This window comes from Malus sylvestris, chromosome 10 (assembly GCF_916048215.2).
Source record: "Malus sylvestris chromosome 10, drMalSylv7.2, whole genome shotgun sequence".
Lineage (NCBI taxonomy): Eukaryota > Viridiplantae > Streptophyta > Magnoliopsida > Rosales > Rosaceae > Malus > Malus sylvestris.
The window spans coordinates 21,802,784-21,823,784 of NC_062269.1; the positions used below are offsets into that span (position 1 = coordinate 21,802,784).

The following is a 21,001-nucleotide window of genomic DNA, read 5'->3' on the forward strand; positions in this document are numbered from 1 at the left end:
TGGATCCAAGGTGAGCATGCGGTGCGGTGAATAATATAAGCACTAACACCAGAGGTGCAGGTTATGAGCTCTCAACACGATTCACATCATCAATGATTCACATGAATAACATAAAACTCACCTGATACTTACCTGTGCGTCCACAACACCAATTCACATATATATATATATATATATATATATGCATCAATTATCAATTCATATATTTCATAATATGCATGCATGGCATTTTAAAACGTATTTTCATTTAAACTCAATTTCTGGGAAAAATATCAATAGTATATAGGTATAAACAGAAATATTGCCCACTCACTGATAAGTCGAAGGGTCATAACCCCCGTGACGTCCCTGGATGCACTCGTCCTCGAGATAGGTATCACCTATATGCGAAACAACTATAAAAACGTTAATTAAAGCACATAACTGACAATTCGTAATAACTTCTCATACCGTGCTCAATTTGGGTATATGAATATACCACAGTGACCTACTCGACGTCACGAACGTCGAGGTATTTTTAGAAAAAAATTCTGAGGCTGCACGCGCCAGCATGGGCACAGGTCTACGCGCCCCCACGCGCGTCTCCTACCTTGGGCTCGCCGGACTGGTTTTTTCGGTGGCCGGAAATCTGGAGATTTTTCAATCTCCTTGTTTTCCGTCATTTCTCAACAATTTTTCACGTATTTTATATCAAAATGAAGCCCTAAGCATGTAGATTCACGTTACACTACTTTAAGGCTCTAAAAACTATGAAATCTCATCGGAGAAATTCCAAGAAAACCGGCCAGCTTCGAACTCAACGATCCCGACGTCCAAAACCTTCAAACTAAGTACTCCGAGCTTCCTTAGGACCTCACTAAGCTCACTATAAGCTTAGAATTCCCTGAAAATCAACACATCACGAATGCATGAACAGTACTCAAATCGGACCTCGGGTTTTCAACGTGATTTCGAGGGTTCTACGTTCTAAAAATTGTACCATTCAACTCAGGAGGTCGAAAGGATGAAGAACCTTACCTTTTTGGCGTCGATCCGCGACGTTTTGAGGGTTTTGTGCTTTGGTCCATACAGTTCGAGAGGGAGAGAGTGAGACTAAAACGGAGAGGAGAGAGAGAGAGCACAGGGGAAAGGAGAGGGTTGTCCAGTGTGTGTGTTGTGTGGTCCACTCAAAAACAAATCACTACTTCATTCCCTAACCACACAAATTTACAACCCAAATTTTAATCTAACTTAAATAATTTTCCAAAAGCTTATGGAATATGTGTAATTAGTCCAATTAATAGGTCACACACACATACCTTAGTAACCGTCAAGGGTAATCCCGTCATTTCACGTTCTCGATAAATAAAACCCCGGGACGGGCTGTGACAGTATGGTTTTCATCATTAATTGCTGGAGTCTTTATGGTTTTCATCCTTTTTTAGCATTTATTCGATTTGGCATATGCTAATTGGCTGAGGCATACACTTTTCGTTAAGGTTTACGACTTTTGGGATAAAATGACACTTTAAAACAAAATAAAACATGCCCAAAAAGACATAGTTTAAGGTACTAACAGTAAAAGGTTCAGAAACCGCCTTTTTACTCCAATAACTTGGTGGTACTTTGCATGGTGATCGTTGTTATGATGACGAAGAAGACTAGAATGAGTGAATTGGATTTTCCCTTATTGGAATTGCCTTTTGATTATGCTTGTTTGGATTTCCTATTCAAGTTTGATGGTCTGGTTGAATTATATGTTTAATGGTTGAATGACAGTTGGTAATTTTTTTTTATATTTTTGTTATTATAGTTCAACAACTTCGCCGTGTAAGTTTATCTTACATTGCCGGTCCCAAGCCCGGATAAAGGAGGAGGGGGAGGGCGTCAGGTAGTCGACATCCGGCACTCCATGATTACGTCGAATCCTTATGAAAATGAATCCAGAACGAAATCGCGCTAAAGCTAGGGTGTCACCCGTAAGTGGCGCGCTGTGTGGCCCGAGCACAGTGATAAGTGAGCAAGGGTCGCTGCATCTCCATCGGCACCCGGATGCAGTGTTAAATGAGCAAGGGGGCTATAGAAACTTCTTTTCGAACGACTCCACTCAAAGTTGTTTGGGAGCATATGCTCCTATCAACTTTACACGGGACACACAAAAGAAGTACTTTGATCCTATTAGACGGGGAAGGGTGAAGAAGCTAGGACAGAAGGGTAGAGTTCAAGAGAGCAAAATGCGATTAGGAACGTGGAATATAGGAACCTTGACGGGAAAATCTATGGAAGTAGTAGAAGTTATGGTGAGGAGAAGGATAAATATTATGTGCCTACAAGAAACTAAGTGGGTTGGTCGTAAGGCAAAGGATCTAGAAAACTCAGGGTTTAAACTATGGTATTCGGGCACAAATAGAGCGAGAAACGGTGTTGGCATCATCGTGGACAAGACCTTGACACAAGATGTTGTAGATGTCAAGAGGGTAGGAGATAGAATCATGGCAATCAAGATTGTAATAGGACAAGAACTTATCAATGTGATTAGTGTGTACGCACCTCAAGTAGGGTTGGATACGAGTTCGAAGGAGAAATTTTGGGAAGACCTTGGAGACTTGGTGCAGGGAATTGCTCAGACGGAGAAGTTATTTATAGGAGGAGATTTAAATGGACACGTGGGCAGGGAGACAGGCAACTATGGAGGTTTTCATGGTGGCCATGGTTTTGGGGAGAGAAATGAGGATGGGGAAGCTATCTTGGATTTTGCAATGGCATATGATCTCTTCTTAGCCAACACATTCTTTAAGAAGAGAGAAGAACATGTGATCACCTACAAGAGTGGGTCGTCAAAAACACAAATAGATTTTCTTCTAATGAGGAAAGGGGATCGTATAACTTGTAAGGATTGCAAAGTTATACCAGGAGAGAGCGTGGCTAATCAACATCGCTTGTTGGTGATGGATGTACATATCAAAAGAGTGAGAAAAAAGAACAAGACTTGGAAGTGCCCAAGGACTAGATGGTGGAATCTAAAAGAAGAAAAACAAGCTATTTTCAAAGAAAAAGTAATCACCCAGTATGTGTGGGATAGAGAGGGGGAAGCTAACCAAATGTGGGATTCCATGGCTAGTTGTATCGGAAAAGTAGCAAAAGAGGTATTAGGAGAGTCCAAGGGCTTTGCCCCACACCAAAAGGAATCTTGGTGGTGGAATGAGGAGGTACAAACAAAGGTGAAGGCTAAGAAGGAATGTTGTAAAGCCTTATACAAGGATAGGACCGATGAAAATGGTGAAAGGTATAGAAAAGCGAAGCAAGAGGCGAAGAAAGCTATGAGAGAAGCTAAGTTAGCGGCTTATGACGATATGTATAAGCGACTAGATACCAAAGAAGGAGAGTTGGATATCTATAAACTAGCTAGAGCAAGGGAAAAGAAGACAAAAGACCTAAACCAAGTGAGGTGCATCAAGGATGAGGATGGAAAGGTTCTTGCTACAGAGAACGCGGTTAAAGACAGATGGAAAGGTTATTTTCATAATCTTTTCAATGAAGGACATGAAAGGAGTGCTTCTTTAGGGGAGTTGAGTAACTAAGAAGAGTGTAGAAACTACTCTTTTTATCGTAGAATCCGGAAGGAAGAAGTGGTTGTAGCTTTGAAGAAGATGAAGCATAGAAAAGCAGTAGGCCCAGACGATATACCAATCGAAGTGTGGAAAGTTTTGGGAGAGACAGGTATAACATGGCTCACTGACCTTTTCAATAGGATTTTGAAAACGAAGAAGATGCCAAATGAGTGGCGAACGAGCACTTTGGTGCCTATCTACAAGAATAAGGGCGATGTGCAAAATTGCATGAACTATAGGGGTATTAAGCTAATGAGTCATACAATGAAGCTCTGGGAGAGAGTCATTGAGCATAGATTGAGGCAAGAGACATGGGTTTCGGACAACCAATTCGGGTTCATGCCAGGGCGCTCAACCATGGAGGCAATCTATCTCTTACGAAGATTGATGGAAAGATATAGAGATGGGAAAAAGGATTTACACATGGTCTTTATAGATTTGGAAAAAGCGTATGATAGGGTCCCAAGAGACATTCTTTGGAGGATTTTAGAGAAGAAAGGAGTACGAGTAGCATATATCCAAGCTATACAGGATATGTATGAAGGAGCAAAGACTGCCGTAAGAACTCATGAAGGACAAACCGAAAGCTTTCCCATAATTGTAGGATTACATCAAGGCTCATCCTTAAGTCCTTACCTTTTTGCGTCGGTAATGGATGAGTTAACATGACATATTCAAGATGATATTCCTTGGTGTATGCTTTTCGCAGACGATATAGTGTTGATAGATAAAACTCAGGAAGGGGTAAATGAAAAGCTTAACCTTTGGAGAGAAGTGTTGGAATCTAAAGGTCTTCGCCTAAGCCGATCAAAGACAAAATATATGGAGTGCAAGTTCAGTGCAAATGGAGGCCAAAACGAGTTAGGGGTGAGGATCGGAGATCAAGAAATACCAAAGAGCGACCGTTTTCGTTACCTAGGATCTATCTTGCAAAATAACGGAGAATTAAATGGAGATCTCAACCATAGAATATAAGCTGGATGGATGAAGTGGAAGAGTGCATCCGGCGTGTTGTGTGACCGCCGTATGCCACTGAAGCTCAAGGGAAAATTTTATAGGACGGCTATAAGGCCGGCGATGCTGTATGGCACAGAATGTTGGGCGGTGAAGCATCAACACGTACACAAAATGGGTGTACCAGAGATGAGGATGCTTCGTTGGATGTGTGGGCACACGAGAAAAGATAAGATTAGGAATGAGGATATCCGGGGTAAAGTATGAGTAGCCGAAATTGAAGGAAAGATGAGAGAAAATCGGTTACGGTGGTTTGGACATGTGCAAAGAAGGCCTACTGATGCTCCGATTAGAAGATGCGACTATGGGATAGAGGTTCAGGGCCGAAGGGGTAGAGGAAGACCTAGGAAAACTTTGGAAGAGACCCTAAGAAAAGACTTAGAGTACTTGGATCTAACGGAGGACATGACACAGGACAGAACACAATGGCGTTCTAAGATTCATATAGCCGATCCCACTCAGTGACTTGGATTTTCCAAGTCTCCAACCGAGAAGTTTTCCTCACTCGGGAAATTAAGGGAACACTACCTCAACCTACATACTCCACTCACAAAGCTTCAACATACAAGCTTCAACAAAAGAAAATTCAAAGAACTTAGCGAAGAAGGCTTTGGTGTATTTAACACAATACGCGGAAATGAAGGAAAGCTTATTTATTGATATCCCCGATCAGTTACAAATATGTACATATACTTGAGTCAAAATAAACAAACAAGAGGGAGCCTTCACAAAGGTTGTTTAGGAGAAGTCTCAGCAGTCGGTAGAGCCCCAGAAAGAGAAGGCACCGGAGGGGGATCATTCGGAGCCTAAGTACTGGACAGAACCCTAGAATGAGGAGGCATCAGAGGTTGATCATTTGGAGCTTCATTACGCGGTACAGCCCCAGAAGACGAAGGCAATAAATGCCTTTAGAACAAACCCACAAATCTCTGATGATCAAGTAAAACTTGACCATCAGATTCCTTCATCTAGTCAAGCTTCCTCTTCATGTTTGTAGCATAGTCATGTGCGAGCCGGTGCAACTGTTTATTCTCATGCTTGAGCCCTCTAATCTCCTGTTTGAGACTCATCACTTCAGCCGCCAATGATTCAACTTGGCGGGTTCGAGCAAATAGGCGTTGGGCCATATTAGACACAGAACCTGCACACTGAACACTGAGAGCCAGAGAATCTTTAACAGCCAACTCATCAGACCGTTTGGAAAGTAGTCTGTTATCTTTGGGAGTGAGAAGGTTCCTGGCCACTACCGCAGCGGTCATATCATTCTTCATCACGGAATCCCCAACGGTAAGAGGACCAGTAGGGGAGACGAAGGATGGGCGCCATATGTTGTCTGGAGAAGGCGGGGCTGCCTCTTCAACAAGGTTCAAGTCAAAACGACGGTCGGAGGGGTCAGACATTTTCAAAGGTGTTGAAGAGAGAAGAGGTTGGACAAATCAAGATCTTAGAAGTGTAAGAATCGAGCTTCTACTGGTGGATATTCAAGTGTGCTTTGGAACTTAATGTCACCCCCTATAAAAATCTGCACTCGACGAAGCTTCAGAAATCGAAGAGGCACCTGCTCAGAAATCGAAGAGGCGTTTGCTTTCTCAAAAGCTGGGCTGCTCAGAGACCACGAGGGTTGATCTCAGAAATCGAAGAGGCGTTGGCTTTCTCAAAAGCTGGGCTGCTTAAAGACCACGAAGGCCGATCTCAGAAATCGAAGAGGCTTGCTTTCTCAAAAGCTGGGCTGCTCAGAGACCACGAGGGCCGATCTCAGAAATCGAAGAGGCACCTACTTTTCCAGCCTTGTCAGCACCTGTCACACGCACCCTCAGCTTTGCGGAAATTATGGGCATTCTGTCGAAGATTTCTGGAGAAGTAGAAAGCACATGAATCGTACTGTTCAATCGCCCACTTCCCACACGCAACAGTAGCTCATGGGTACCACAGATAACTTTGCCAATTCTCTGACAAAGTTGAGACACGTGAAGCTTGCAGCTTTCACTACATCGCTCTGACCAAGAAGGGTAAAAGAATAGCAAAGAAACAACACTAACAAAGTTTAGACACATAAATTTTGAAGGTCTAGCTACCATATTATTACCCACAAGGGTAAAGGAACAGTACCACTGCTGGATAATTGGAAAGTCCCTGTGTGTCAACCTTTGTGCTTCGTGGCAAGGTAGACTAGCAAACATGCCCAACCTTTACTCACATTCGAGAAAACACTCCCAACAAGATTGCTTGCTCCAAAATCGAAGAGGCACCGCCCTCCGAATCTCGAGAGCCAGACTCCCAACATGATTACTTTCTCAAAAATCGAAGAGAGGGTAAAGGAACAGTACCACTGCTGGATAATTGGAAAGTCCCTGTGTGTCAACCTCTGTGCTTCGTGGCAAGGTAGACTATCAAACATGCCCAACCTTTACTCACATTCGAGAAAACACTCCCAACAAGATTGCCTGCTCCAAAATCGAAGAGGCACCGCCCTCCGAATCTCGAGAGCTAGACTCACAACATGATTACTTTCTCAAAAATCAAAAAGACACCGCTCTCCGAATCTCGAGAGCCAGACCCCCAGCAGGATTGCTTTCTCAAAAATCGAAGAGGCATCGTTCTCCGAATCTCGAGAGTCAGATCCCCGACAGGATTGCTTGTTCGAAAACCGAAGAGGCACCACTTTTCCAACTTCAAGAGCTGGATCTCCTTGGATAAAGCTTGTCTGTAATCTTCACACGCAACATCAGCTTTCCAGATACCACAGACCACTTTTTCAAAGTGCTCTGACAGAGTTAAAACATGTGAAGCTGGCAGCTCCCACTACCGTGCTATGACCAAGCAGGGTAAAGGAATAGCATTATTACTTGATGTTAGGGAGACTCCTATATATGTCGACCTCCATCCCCAACGGACAGGCAGACTTGCAAAATGCTCAACCCTTCCTTTTATCTGAGAGGGCACTCCCAACGAAGCCTTTCGAAATATTCAGCTTTCTTTCCCCCCGATAATACCTCTGTAAACAAGCTATACTAGAGCAAGAATATCTCATATCATTAGGGTTAAAAGCAAGAGTATCCCATATCATGCTTTTTCCCTGTCTTTTCCTTTGGCCTTGTTCTTACCTGCAAGACAAGGAGAAAGAGAGCAATCAGTCAGCACTTGGAATCAAGCTTCCAGCCAGGAACTGACTGCCTGGAACCCCTTACCTGATTACTTACCTGGCATTGCTCTCGAGTACTCATCTTCAACATCTTATGCTTCCAGGGAAGATACCACATCTGCCTGAGGAACATATAGGGCAAGTGAGAAGGATACAAGGAAGCATGTGGAGACAAGCGTAACAGCACACGTGCCGATACATCCACTACTCTGTCAAAAGCAAAAGTATCCCATATCAGCAGGGTCGAACGTACTCTAGATTTGATGGACTTGTTTTGACCCTCAAATTCTTCAGTCGGCTTTATACTCTGGAGGAAACCAGAAAACCCTCCAGCCCAGTTCAAGAATAAGCCTGTGGAAAGTTACTTCTTCAAAAGAAAAAGTATCCCATATCATCTCTTCTCATTTTTCTTCTCTTTATCCTTCATGCTGCCTGCAAGATAGGGAGAATGTGAACAATCAGCCGGAGCTCTGATTGCTTACCTTGTCTGTCACCTCTTTCAGCAGATCCCCTAGCTCGGCGACTTGGGGGACTCCTACTACATGGTTTGTATCGCGCTTGACCAAGCCTGAAACTACAAGTAAGCTTCAAGTGAAATTGATACATTACCTTGTGCATCTCCACCAGTTACAGATACCACCCCTGGATGGAGGAAGAGTACTTCCAGAGAAGATGCCACATCTACCTATGAGACAGATAAGGCAAGTCAAGACGATACCACACTCCGGTACTTAGAAGTTTCGTGGTTACGAGATCATTCTCCCACAATATTTCCTAATGTCATTTGTACTAAATCATTCACTTGTACTCACTAAAGGAGAGCTTGAACCTATGTACTTGTGTAAACCCTTCACAATTAATGAGAACTCCTCTATTCCGTGGACGTAGCCAATCTGGGTGAACCACGTACATCTTGTGTTTGCTTTCCTATCTCTATCCATTTATATACTTATCCACACTAATGACCGGAGCAATCTAGCGAAGATCACAAAAAGTGACCGTTTTCGCTACCTAGGATCTATCTTGCAAGAGAACGGAGAATTAGATGGAGATCTCAACAGAAGAATACAAGCTGGATGGATGAAGTGTAAGAGTGCATCCGGCGTGTTGTGTGACCGTCGTAGGCCACTGAAGCTCAAGGGAAAATTTTATAGGATGGCAATAAGGCCAGCGATGTTGTATGACACAGAATGTTGGGCGGTGAAGCATCAACACGTACACAAAATGGGTGTAGCGGAGATGAGGATGCTTTGTGGGATGTATGGGCACACGAGAAAGGATAAGATTGGGAATGAGGATATCCGAGGTAAAGTAGGAGTAGCCAAAATTGAAGGAAATATGAGAGAAAATCGGTTCCGGTGGTTTGGACATGTGCAAAGAAGGCCTACTGACGCTCCGGTTCGAAAATGTGACTACGGGACAGAGGTTCAGGGCCGAAGGGGTAGAGGAAGACCTAGGAAAACTTTGGAAGAGACCCTAAGAAAATACTTGAGTACTTGGATCTAACGGAGGACATGACACAAAACCGAGCGCAATGGCGTTCTAGGATTCATATAGCCGACCCCACTTAGTGGGAAAAGGCTTTGTTGTTGTTGTTGTTGTTGTTGTTATTATAGTTCAAGTTTTCAAAGGGTTATGCCTCAACGTGTCAAGGCTAAGGCCTTGTCAATGCCTTCGCATTTTAAAGCATTTGTTAATAATCTTGATTAAGCTGTTTTAAACAAATGTGGATGCAGTCAGAATATTGAAATAGTTTTCTCTTGGGTTGCCATAAATATGATAACATTTTATCAGCCTCCACTGTTAAAACACCAACTTCTGAATTCTTGTGCTGTTTAGAGTGGACAGAGAATAGTTTAGCTGTAATTGATCCTAACCTTGCCTTGTTTCCTTCCCCTCTCCTCTCTCCTCTCTTAATTTCTTACCATCTCTGTAACCATCTCTACTTTACCAAGTTTTTAATATTGGTGTTTTATTTAGGCTGTATGTTTTGCTCTGATGGACATTGGGAACTCATCACATTTCCAATCAACGGGCATGAATGGGCAGACAGAAAGTAATATGCGGTAATTAAGCAACCTTTTTGTTTGTGCTTGTGTGTTTCCTCTTTCTTGCCTATATTATCATGTCTTGTAATAGGCAATTCTTGTTTTACCATCCAGGTTGGTTGAGGTCATTTGCACTTTGGTCAGAAAATTATCTCCTACTTCGGACGGTGCCGCTCTGATGTCCGTGGGTATAAATATCTTGGCAAAGATGTTAAGATGGTAACTTTATCCCCTATTGTCTTTTGAGTTCTTCTGTATCTGTGTGTCTTTTTAATCAGGGTATTATGAAATTAAGTTTTGAAAGTTTCAAAGTCTTTATGCTATTATTTAAAGCCTTCATTTCGTAAAATTATAGCAATAAGTAAAACTGAAAGAACTAGGGATATGATGGGGACTTGTAGCTCCAGTGGTACAGAGCCGTTAACTCCACACCCAAGTTCCAATCCAAACCTCCTCCTCCCCCTTTGATATCCTCTCCACCAGGAGGAAATGCAGATGACACACAGGAATGCATTTTCTACTAAAACAAAAACATTAATATTTATTGATATGATGAAAGAATAATACACTGAACAAGTTGATAGTCCATTGTATGCAAACAATTCTAAAAAAAGGTCGTACCCAGTGCACAAGGCTCCCGCTTTACGCAGGGTCTGGGAGAGGTGAATGTCGGCTAGCCTTACCCCCATTGTATGCAAACAATTCTAAATATTTAAAATTTTAAGTTAATCTCAATATAAATTTTTAGCCTTGTCGCATGCAATTGATTAGCAACTGTTACTCAAAGCTGTCTTCAACTGGAAATGTGTTGTTGGCTATGTATTGGGTGTGAGTTACTTTTGATCTGTTATAGAGTTGATGTTATGATTCTCATGTTTGATACGGCTCATTGTTGTAGGTTTGTTCTTTTTTGGGTGGACTTGTTCACTGTGCTTGTAATTTTGCTTTGATATTATTATTAATAAAGTTCTGTTTCCTTAACAGCCCAATCTTTTATACAATGTATTTTGAACTTTTTTTTTTGTGGATAAATAATATATCTTGAATTTCAGAGTGTTATATTAGCCTATAATTATTGCTTGTATTGTTTTTGGCATAGACTGGACCTGAGCACAACCTGTTTTTCTAACATGCATTCACTGTGGCAGTTCCCCTTCTCGTGTGTCTGAGGTGGCCTTAAAAGCAAATATATTTGGTTTCAGGAATGGCCACAATGATCCATCAAGGTGAATGCTTTGAGAAAAGACTAGCTTTCTTTGTTCTGCTGTTATCATGCATGCATAAAAATGTGCGGTTTACATTCCTACCTTTAAGTTAATTGAGGTATACAATTATCTAAAGTGGAGCTTTATTTAAGTTTCTCATTTGGAGGATTTTAGAGAAGAAAGGAGTACGAGTAGCATATATCCAAACTATAAAAGATATGTATGATGGAGCAAAGACTGCCGTAAGAACTCATGAAGGACAAACCGAAAGTTTCCCCATAACTGTAGGGTTACATCTAGGCTTAGACGATATAGTGTTGATAGATGAAACTCAGGAAGTGTTGGAATCTAAAGGTCTTCGCCTAAGTCAATCAAAGACAGAATATATGGAGTGCAAGTTCACTGCGAATGGAGACCAAAATGAGTTAAGGGTGAGGATCGGAGATCAGGAAGTACCAAAGAGCGACCGCTTTCGCTACCTAGGATCTATCTTGCAAAAGAACGGAGAATTAGATTGAGACCTCAACCATAGAATACAAGCTGGATGGATGAAGTGGAAGAGTGCATCCGGCGTGTTGTGTGACCACCGTATGCCACTGAAGCTCAAGGGAAAATTTTATAGGACGGCAATAAGGCCGGCGATGCTATATGGCACGGAATGTTGGGCGGTGAAGCATCAACACGTACATAAAATGGGTGTAGCGAAGATGAGGATGCTTCGTTGGATGTGTGGGCATACGAGAAAGGATAAGATTAGGAATGAGAATATCCGAGGTAAAGTAGGAGTAGCCAAAATTGAAGGAAAGATGAGAGAAAATAGGTTACGGTGGTTTGGACATGTGCAAAGAAGGCCTACTGATGCTCCGGTTAGAAGATGCGACTACGAGATAGAGGTCCAAGGCCGAAGGGGTAGAGGAAGACCTAGGAAAACTTTGGAAGAGACTCTAAGAAAAGACTTAGAGTACTTGGATCTAATAGAAGACATGACACAGAACCGAGCGCAATGGTGTTCTGGGATTCATATAGCCGACCACACTTAGTGGGAAAAGGCTTTGTTGTTATTGTTGTTGTATATTGCGGGCCAAATTGTTTTCCTGTTATAATTGTCCATCTCGTACATATTTTCATGAGAGCGCTCTAATTGTTCACATTCTTACCTTTAAGTTAATTGAGGTATACAATTATCTACTTGTTTCCAGTTGTGTTATAATTGTCCATCTCTTACATTTTTTCCATCTCATACATTTATTTCTCTTTATGGCACTTCTTCGGCTTTGCACTTTCCTTTTTTGTTCTAATATTTTCTATCACTTTGTTTATTTTATTTTTGTTTCCAGTGGAACATGGTTTCTTTCTGGGAAACTGGCAAAGATGCTATTAATTGACTGTGAGCAGAATGATAGTTGCTGCTCATTGACTATATCAGGTATAAGTTAAATCATTCATTTTGCCATCTTCTGTTTTGCTAATTCTTGCATTGATGTTATGTGCTTTTGCTGGTATAACATCATCTAGTTCCATCTTGATTTGTTTTGTACTAAAATATGTTGATACATACAATAAAATAGGAAGTACTGGATTTTTTTTTAATTTGTTTTTTGTTTTATTCTTATATCTTAGCTTTCTGCTTTGACATGGATGATTTTAAAACGTTGCAGTGCTGGACTTTACCCTGCATCTCGTGGAGACAGGATTAAAAAATGATGCTGTCCTGGATTTAATTGTTTTCTCCATTCAGTATGTTCTTGTTAACCATGAATACTGGAAATTCAAGGTGAAGCATACTCTTTGGAGAGTAACATTGAAGGTACAGCCTTGATGAAAACTGATGGGGTTCAGCCTTCTGGTTTGTGTATAACTAACATAAATTCTGAGCTGGTCCTATTAATTGGATTGCCTCCCTATATCAGCCTTGAACCATCAAACGCCAAGAAATGACAAGAGAGTAATTTTATCATTATGAAATTCCTTTAGATTTATAGAAATGAAAAGAAATTTGGCAAATCAAGTTTTTTTTTTTTTTTTTTTTTTTTTGTTCATACGAGCGGTAGGTCTCGGGTTCGAGACTTGGGAGCAGCCTCTTCATAAATGGGGGTAAGGCTAGCCGACATTCACCTCTCCTAGACCCTGCGTAAAGCGGGAGCCTTGTGCACTGGGTACGACCTTACGAGGTCAAATCCATTTGCCCTGCATGCATTTGATATCCTATTTGTTGTATCTTGTTATGCTGTGACGTATTTGGTTAATGAGTGCGAAGCCTTTTGTCTTTCTTATGCCTTCTGCATTTGTTCTTTAATTGATGTAACTTAACCAGTTAAAGAGTATGAGGCATATGACTCATGAGTCTTTCAAATAAAAATGAATGAGAGTACAGTTATATAGGAAGGGGGCTTAGTTAAGAGGTGGTTGTAAAGACTTCCATTGGGAAGATAATCTCTTTGGCCTTTTTCCGTTCGTGTTCGATTTGACATTGATGCCACTATGTGAGCCTTTAATGTGGTGGCTATAGGTTTGAATTAAGGTCCTTGGAATGATATTTCAAGCGAAGTTAGTTATTTTCTACATGATCTTTGGTTACTTGTGGGAATGGGGGAAGAATTGGTTCTTAGGGGGATGACTAGGTTGAGTACCTTCCTTTTGGCTTTCTGTATCTACGTTTAGTTGGTTATAATTTGTCATTGATGTGCCAATTAACAATCTCTGCTCTCCTACATTCCAAACTTCCAATGAGCCGGAATTTCAATTTCCGGAGAAATTTGAATGATTTTCTCTCCTTTTGTTCCGTAGTTTGAATAATGTTCCAGAACTGTTGAGTAGATAACAAGCTGGTATAGGACTTGTGTACCTTTAATGGATTACTTGTTCTCTGTTGTCCTAATTTCACCTCATTCTAGTAGTGTTGTTCTGTTTATTATCGAAGAAAAGAAAAGAATAAAAGAATCAAGTTGAAAGCATATTTTTAAGCTGATACACGTGAGCCCAATAGCCAAGCTTGTAAAAGAATTCATATCTGAAATTCTGTCTGCATCAATGTGTGCATGTTAGGGAACCGCAATGTGCATCAATGCATGCATGCATGGTACTGAACATTGTTTTCTGCACCTGAATGTCGCTTCTCAAGGCTAGTTAATCTACTCTATTTACTCAGTTATTGAGGTCTCTGAAATGAAACTTGGTGTTGTAAATGTCGATTACGGTGGGAGGGTCAATTTTTACATTATTTTACTGGTTCAGGTGCTAGAAGTGATGAAAAAAATTATTACATCAGTATCATACTCTGAAAAGTTGGATGAAGTCATCCTGGATAGGTTACTGTCTGATTCGTCCATCCATAGTAAACTACCCAAGCACTGGAGGTGGGTTATGTTATGTATCTTTTAATCTTATTTGGTAATGACCTGCTGTTGTTTTTGTTCTAATCACTAATTTGAGAGCATTTTTCTGCAGAGACTTTATTTCAGCCGGCTCATTGATCTAACAGAGATTGAAGGTCTACAGATGGCTATATGTTCCGTTTTAGATATCCTTTTCATCATGCTCTCTAAATTTTCTAAGGTATTTGGAAATAAGCTTGTTGAATACACATTTTGATTGCATGCTATGTTTGAAAGACTTTTAAAGTTGCACATGTTACAATTTTTTGGGATTATATTAGATGATGCGCAGATGTGTTCTGTTTCTGTTCAAAAGTGAGTTCTTGATGTACGGTACAAGTTTAAAAAATAAACCAACCCTCTAGCTTGCTTTAAAAAGTAAAATGAGCAATGAACGGTATAACGAAATCTTGTGTGTTCTTTTACCTATTTTATAGAGTATTCTGTGTATTTGCCAACTATATGCATCTGTGATAGATATCTTTCTTCATTTGAAATATGATGGTTGCATTTTTATTTTGTACTGTAGGTCCATAGTTCATGTTCAGTTATGTTTATTTTCAGGATATATCTTCCAGTCCTCCATTTTTTCATCAAGCAGTTTTCTCATCAGCTAGCAGACCAATTCCTATTGTTGCAGCGCTTGTGTCCTTGATATCTTTCTTTCGCAATCCTGTATGGCCTTTCTCCATACTCAATTGTTATTGATTACATTCTCTTCATTGCGTTTGTAAATACTATAGTTATATGGTTCTTCCATTTCGGTAACTGTGTATTTACCTGTACATTATCAAATTATAACGTTGTTTTTTCTTTTTGGAATATAATTCGTATCTCTTGCATTTTGCAAGACTTTGAAAATTTTCAAACTTTTATGTATCCACCATTCAATATTTTTTCTGAATTTTTGCAATATTTGTAGGCCGCTGCATGTGTGTTATGAGATAAAATCATATTAGATAAAATAAAATAGTACATATGATTACTCTTCATTTCTAATTATACAAATACAAAATAAAGCATATCCAAATATAACAATAAACATGATAAAATAAGAATATGCATGGCTTTTTTATAGTAATAAGTTTGAGAAAATTCAGATCGGAATTTCGGACTTTCAGATTGGATAGGTGAATTCCAATTGCCATCCAAAATTTTTGGATTTCGAAATGTTTGGACTTGGAACGGAAATTTTTGGTTTGGATTGGAATTTCCAATCAATCTTGCAGCCCTACGTACGAGCTTATCGTTCACAAATATTTGATTAGATTGGCAAGCAGTGTGTTAGTAGTGTTTTGCTTGGGGCTGTTTTAGCAATCGATTACCCTAATTTCAATACTCCGTGTCTTTGAAGTGAATGCTGCCTTGTCCACTTGCAATTACCTCAACCTACATGCTCCACTCACAAAGCTTCAACAAAAGAAAATTCAAAGAACTTAGCGGAGAAGGCTTTGGTGTATTTAACACAAACGTTGAAATGAAGGAAAGCTCATTTATTGATATTCCCGATAAGCTACAAATATGTACATATACATAAGTCAAAATAAACAAACAAGAGGGAGCCTTCACAAAGGTTGCTTAGGAGAAGTCTTAGCAGTCGGTAGAGCCCCAGAAAGAGAAGGCACCGGAGGGGGATCATTCGGAGCCTCAGTACTGGACAGAACCCTAGAAGGAGGAGGCATCTGAGGTTGATCATTTGGAGCTTCATTACGCGGTACAGCCCCAGAAGATGAAGGCAATAAATGCCTTTGGAACAAACCCACAAATCTCTGATGATCAAGTAAAACCTGACCATCAGATTCCTTCATCTGGTCAAGCTTCCTCTTCATGTTTGTAGCATAGTCATGTGCGAGCCGGTGCAACTGTTTATTCTCATGCTTGAGCCCTCTAATCTCCTGTTTGAGACTCATCACTTCAGCCGCCAATGATTCAACTTGGCGGGTTCGAGCAAATAGGCGTTGGGCCATATTAGACACAGAACCTGCACACTGAACACTGAGAGCCAGCGAATCCTTAACAGCTAACTCATCAGACCGTTTGGAAAGTAGTCTGTTATCTTTGGGAGTGAGAAGGTTCCTGGCCACCACCGCAGCGGTCATATCATTCTTCATTACGGAATCCCCAACGGTAAGAGGACCAGTAGGGGAGATGAAGGATGGGCGCCATATGTTGTCTGGAGAAGGCGAGGCTGCCTCTTCAACAAAGTTCAAGTCAAAACGACGGTCGGAGGGGCCAGACATTTTCAAAGGTGTTGAAGAGAGAAGAGGTCAGACAAATCAAGATCTTAGAAGTGCAAGAATGGAGCTTCTACTAGTGGATTTCAAGTGTGCTTTAGAACTTAATGCCAGCCCCTATAAAAATCTGCACTCGACGGAGCTTCAGAAATCGAAGAGGCGTTTGCTTTCTCAAAAGCTGGGCTGCTCAGAGACCACGAGGGTTGATCTCAGAAATCGAAGAGGCGTTTGCTTTCTCAAAAGCTGGGCTGCTCAAAGACCACGAAGGCCAATCTCAGAAATCGAAGAGGCGCTCGCTTTCTCAAAAGCTGGGCTGCTTAGAGACCACGAGGGCCGATCTCAGAAATCGAAGAGGCACCTACTTTTCCAGCCTTGTCAGCACCTGTCACACGCACACTCAGCTTTGCGGAAATTATGGGCATTCTGTCGAAGACTTCTGGTGAAGACTTCTGGTGTGTCAACCTCTGTGCTTCGTGGCAAGGTAGACAAACATGCCCAACCTTTACTCACACTCGAGAAAACACTCCCAACAAGATTGCTTGCTCCAAAATCCACCGTCCTCCGAATCTCGAGGGCCAGACTCCCAACATGACTACTTTCTCAAAAATCGAAGAGGGTAAAGGAACAGTACCATTACTGGATAATTGGAAAGTCCCTGTGTGTCAACCTCTGTGCTTCGTGGCAAGGTAGACTAGCAAACATGCCCAACCTTTACTCACATTCGAGAAAACACTCCCAACAAGATTGCTTGCTCCAAAATTGAAGAGGCACCGCCCTCCGAATCTCGAGAGCCAGACTCCCAACATGATTACTTTCTCAAAAATCGAAGAGACACCGCTCTCCGAATCTCGAGAGCCAGACCCCCAACATGATTGCTTTCTCAAAAATCGAAGAGGCATCGTTCTCCGAATCTCTAGAGCCAGATCCTCGATAGGATTGCTTGTTCGAAAACCGAAGAGGCACCACTTTCCCAACTTCAAGAGCCGGATCTCCTTGGATAAAGCTTGTCTGTAATCTTCACACGCAACATCAGCTTTCCAGATACCACAGACCACTTTTTCAAAGTGCTCTGACAGAGTTAAAACATGTGAAGCTGGCAGCTCCCACTACCGTGCTATGACCAAGCAGGGTAAAGGAATAGCATTACTACTTGTTGTTAGGGAGACTCTTATATATGTCGACCTCCATCCCCAACGGACAGGCAGACCTGCAAAAATGCTCAACCCTTCCTCATATCTGAGAGGGCACTCCCAACGAAGCCTTTCGAAATATTCAGCTTTCTTCCCCCCCCCCCCCCGATAATACCTCTGCAAACAAGCTATACTAGAGCAAGAATATCTCATATCATCAGGGTTAAAAGCAAGAGTATCCCATATCATGCTTTTTCCCTGTCTTTTCCTTTGGCCTTGTTCTTACCTGCAAGACAAGGAGAAAGAGAGCAATCAGTCAGCACTTGGAATCAAGCTTCCAGCCAGGAACTGACTGCTTGGAATCCCTTACCTGATTACTTACCTAGCATTGCTCTCGAGTACTCATCTTCAACATCTTATGCTCCCAGGGAAGATACCGCATCTGCCTGAGGAACAGATAGGGCAAGTGAGAAGGATACAAGGAAGCATGTGGAGACAAGCGTAACAGCACACGTGCCGATACATCCATTACTCTGTCAAAAGCAAAAGTATCCCATATCAGCAGGGTCGAACATACTCTAGATTTGATGGACTTGTTTTGACCCTCAAATTCTTCAGTCGGCCTTATACTCTGGAGGAAACCAGAAAACCCTCTAGCTCAGTTCAAGAATAAGCCTGTGGAAAGGTACTTCTTCAAAAGCAAAAGTATCCCATATCATCTCTTCTCATTTTTCTTCTCTTTATCCTTCATGCTGCCTGCAAGATAAGGAGAATGTGAACAATCAGCCGGAGCTCTGATTGCTTACCTTGTCTGTCACCTCTTTCAGCAGATCACCTAGCTCGGCGACTTGGGGACTCCTACTACATGGTTTGTATCGCGCTTGACCAAGCCTGAAACTACAAGTAAGCTTCAAGTGAAATTGATACATTACCTTGTGCATCTCCACCAGTTAAAGATACCACCCCTGGATGGAGGAAGAGTACTTCCAGAGAAGATGTCACATCTACCTATGAGACAGATAAAGCAAGTCAAGACGATACCACACTCCGATACTTAGAAGTTTCGTGATTACGAGATCATTCTCCCACAATATTTCCTAATGTCATTTGTACTAAATCATTCACTTGTACTCACTAAAGGAGAGCTTGAACCTATGTACTTGTGTAAACCCTTCACAATTAATGAGAACTCCTCTATTCCGTGAACGTAGCCAATCTGGGTGAATCACATACATCTTGTGTTTGCTTTCCTATCTCTATCCATTTATATACTTATCCACACTAATGACCGGAGCAATCTAGCGAATATCACAAAAAGCGACCGTTTTCGCTACCTAGGATCTATCTTGCAAGAGAACGGAGAATTAGTTGGAGATCTCAACCATAGAATACAAGCTGGATGGACGAAGTGTAAGAGTGCATCCGGCGTATTGTGTGACCGTCGTAGGCCACTGAAGCTCAAGGGAAAATTTTATAGGACGGCAATAAGGCCAGCGATGTTGTATGGCACAGAATGTTGGGCGGTGAAGCATCAACACGTACACAAAATGGGTGTAGCGGAGATGAGGATGCTTCGTGGGATGTGTGGGCACACGAGAAATGATAAGATTGGGAATGAGGATATCCGAGGTAAAGTAGGAGTAGCCGAAATTGAAGGAAAGATGAGAGAAAATCGGTTCCGGTGATTTGGACATGTGCAAAGAAGGCCTACTGACGCCCCGGTTCGAAGATGTGACTACGGGACAGAGGTTCAGGGCCGAAGGGGTAGAGGAAGACCTAGGAAAACTTTGGAAGAGACTCTAAGAAAAGACTTAGAGTACTTGGATCTAACGGAGGACATGACACAAAACCGAGCGCAATGGCGTTCTAGGATTCATATAGCCGACCCCACTTAGTGGGAAAAGGCTTTGTTGTTGTTGTTGTTGTTGTTGTTTGATCAGTAAGAAAAAAAATTCTTTTGCAAAAATTTAGAAACAAAAAAAGTGTTTTAGAGTGATTTGGCCCAACCAAAGAATTAGTTAATTGAATTGCATTGTATTTGCGTGCATATGGTGGCAATTTTAATGCATTTCATCCCCAGGCAAACTTATGTAGTTATATTGAAACCTTTCATTCAAGTTTTGTGATCTATTCTGATAACAATTTCCTCCGCTGTATGGTTTAGCTGTTCCTTATTTAATTGTTTATTCATGCAGCCTGCTTTTCTTGTTGCTGTATTACCAACCAAAGTGAATAAGGATGTCCAACTGAGTAATGGTGGTGGTCTGAAGCTGCCAACAAATGATTTTGAGTCTGAAAAGGCAAGTGTTGTTCATGCAGTTTTGCATCACATTGAAAAATCTAATGATCTCATCAACATGTACTTTTTCCTGAATGAATTCTCGATTTGGTTTGTCTTTCATCATTTACCTTGCAGTCCTGAAATTGTGCTTTTTTTTTTTTTTTCTTTTCTGGGATTGATATGGTCATCTCTCAGAATGGTCGCTTTTCAGCTGTTTGAACCTTTTTTTCTTTTTCTAAATCTGCAGCAATCCCCGATTGCTGCTGAATGTTCTTAACTTTCTAAGGGCGCTGTGGCAAGGTGCTGGTCAGTACACTAATATTTTGGAATGCCTCAAAAGCTCTGAAAATTTCTGGAAAAAATTGTCCAGTTCTATTTCGATAACCTCTAACGTGGAAGCTCCTTCACGTGAAAATACAACTGAGACAGAAGCTGAAGATTTGTCATTCAGATACCAGTGCCAATCTGCCATATTGGAAATAATAGCGCATGACATGTTCCTGCACAAAAAGCTGTTACATGCTGAGTCATTTGTAAAACAACTGCCTGAATCACAAGACAGTATACAAAATACAGTAAGATCAGAAAAATCAAAAGCTGCAGATCTTAAAGCTATTTTATTAGCCTGGTGTGAGAGCTCTGTTTTGGGCAATCTGACTAAGTCACTTACCTATTGTGAGTATGACCCTGAGTTGTTTTTGCGGGCAAAGGTAAGTTCTAGTCTTATTTTTTATTTTTCTACGAATCTATTAATTTTAACTTGTGAATTATGTCTCTGGTTTTGTTTTCACTTTGGTTGGCTGTTTATCACTTCTTTTTTCATCTTCATACATTCTGTGAATTTGTTGGTTATGTTTTATGAGTTGAAGCTTTTGGTTTTCCTCTTAAGTTCACTGCTCTAGGAAATAGTCATTTTTTGTATAAGAAAGTTTCTCACCTATGCATTATTGTGTTCAATCTGCTTCATGACATACATTAGTACT

At 41.2% G+C, this 21,001-nt stretch overlaps 2 protein-coding genes across 5 annotated transcripts in view; both read left to right on the forward strand.

Annotated features, from left to right (window-relative positions):
* LOC126586808 (uncharacterized) overlaps window positions 1–15,060 on the forward strand; it is a 29,065-nt gene extending 14,005 nt beyond the window's left edge. For all 4 annotated transcript variants that reach the window (XM_050251752.1, XM_050251754.1, XM_050251755.1 and 1 more), the window contains 8 exons: window positions 9,727–9,812; window positions 9,909–10,013; window positions 10,943–11,020; window positions 12,337–12,425; window positions 12,658–12,806; window positions 14,234–14,355; window positions 14,447–14,554; window positions 14,938–15,060. In XM_050251752.1, the coding sequence (XP_050107709.1) occupies window positions 9,727–9,812; window positions 9,909–10,013; window positions 10,943–11,020; window positions 12,337–12,425; window positions 12,658–12,806; window positions 14,234–14,355; window positions 14,447–14,477 (660 nt within the window). In that variant the 3' untranslated portion in view covers window positions 14,478–14,554; window positions 14,938–15,060. The remainder of the gene's footprint in view (window positions 1–9,726; window positions 9,813–9,908; window positions 10,014–10,942; window positions 11,021–12,336; window positions 12,426–12,657; window positions 12,807–14,233; window positions 14,356–14,446; window positions 14,555–14,937) is intronic.
* Window positions 1,815–19,754, forward strand: LOC126586812 (uncharacterized). Its single transcript, XM_050251760.1, has 2 exons — window positions 1,815–4,800; window positions 19,367–19,754. Exon 1 carries the CDS (start codon window positions 1,911–1,913, stop codon window positions 3,558–3,560), a length of 1,650 nt encoding a protein of 549 aa, XP_050107717.1. The 5' UTR covers window positions 1,815–1,910; the 3' UTR covers window positions 3,561–4,800; window positions 19,367–19,754.
* The last annotated feature ends 1,247 nt before the right edge of the window (window positions 19,755–21,001 follow it).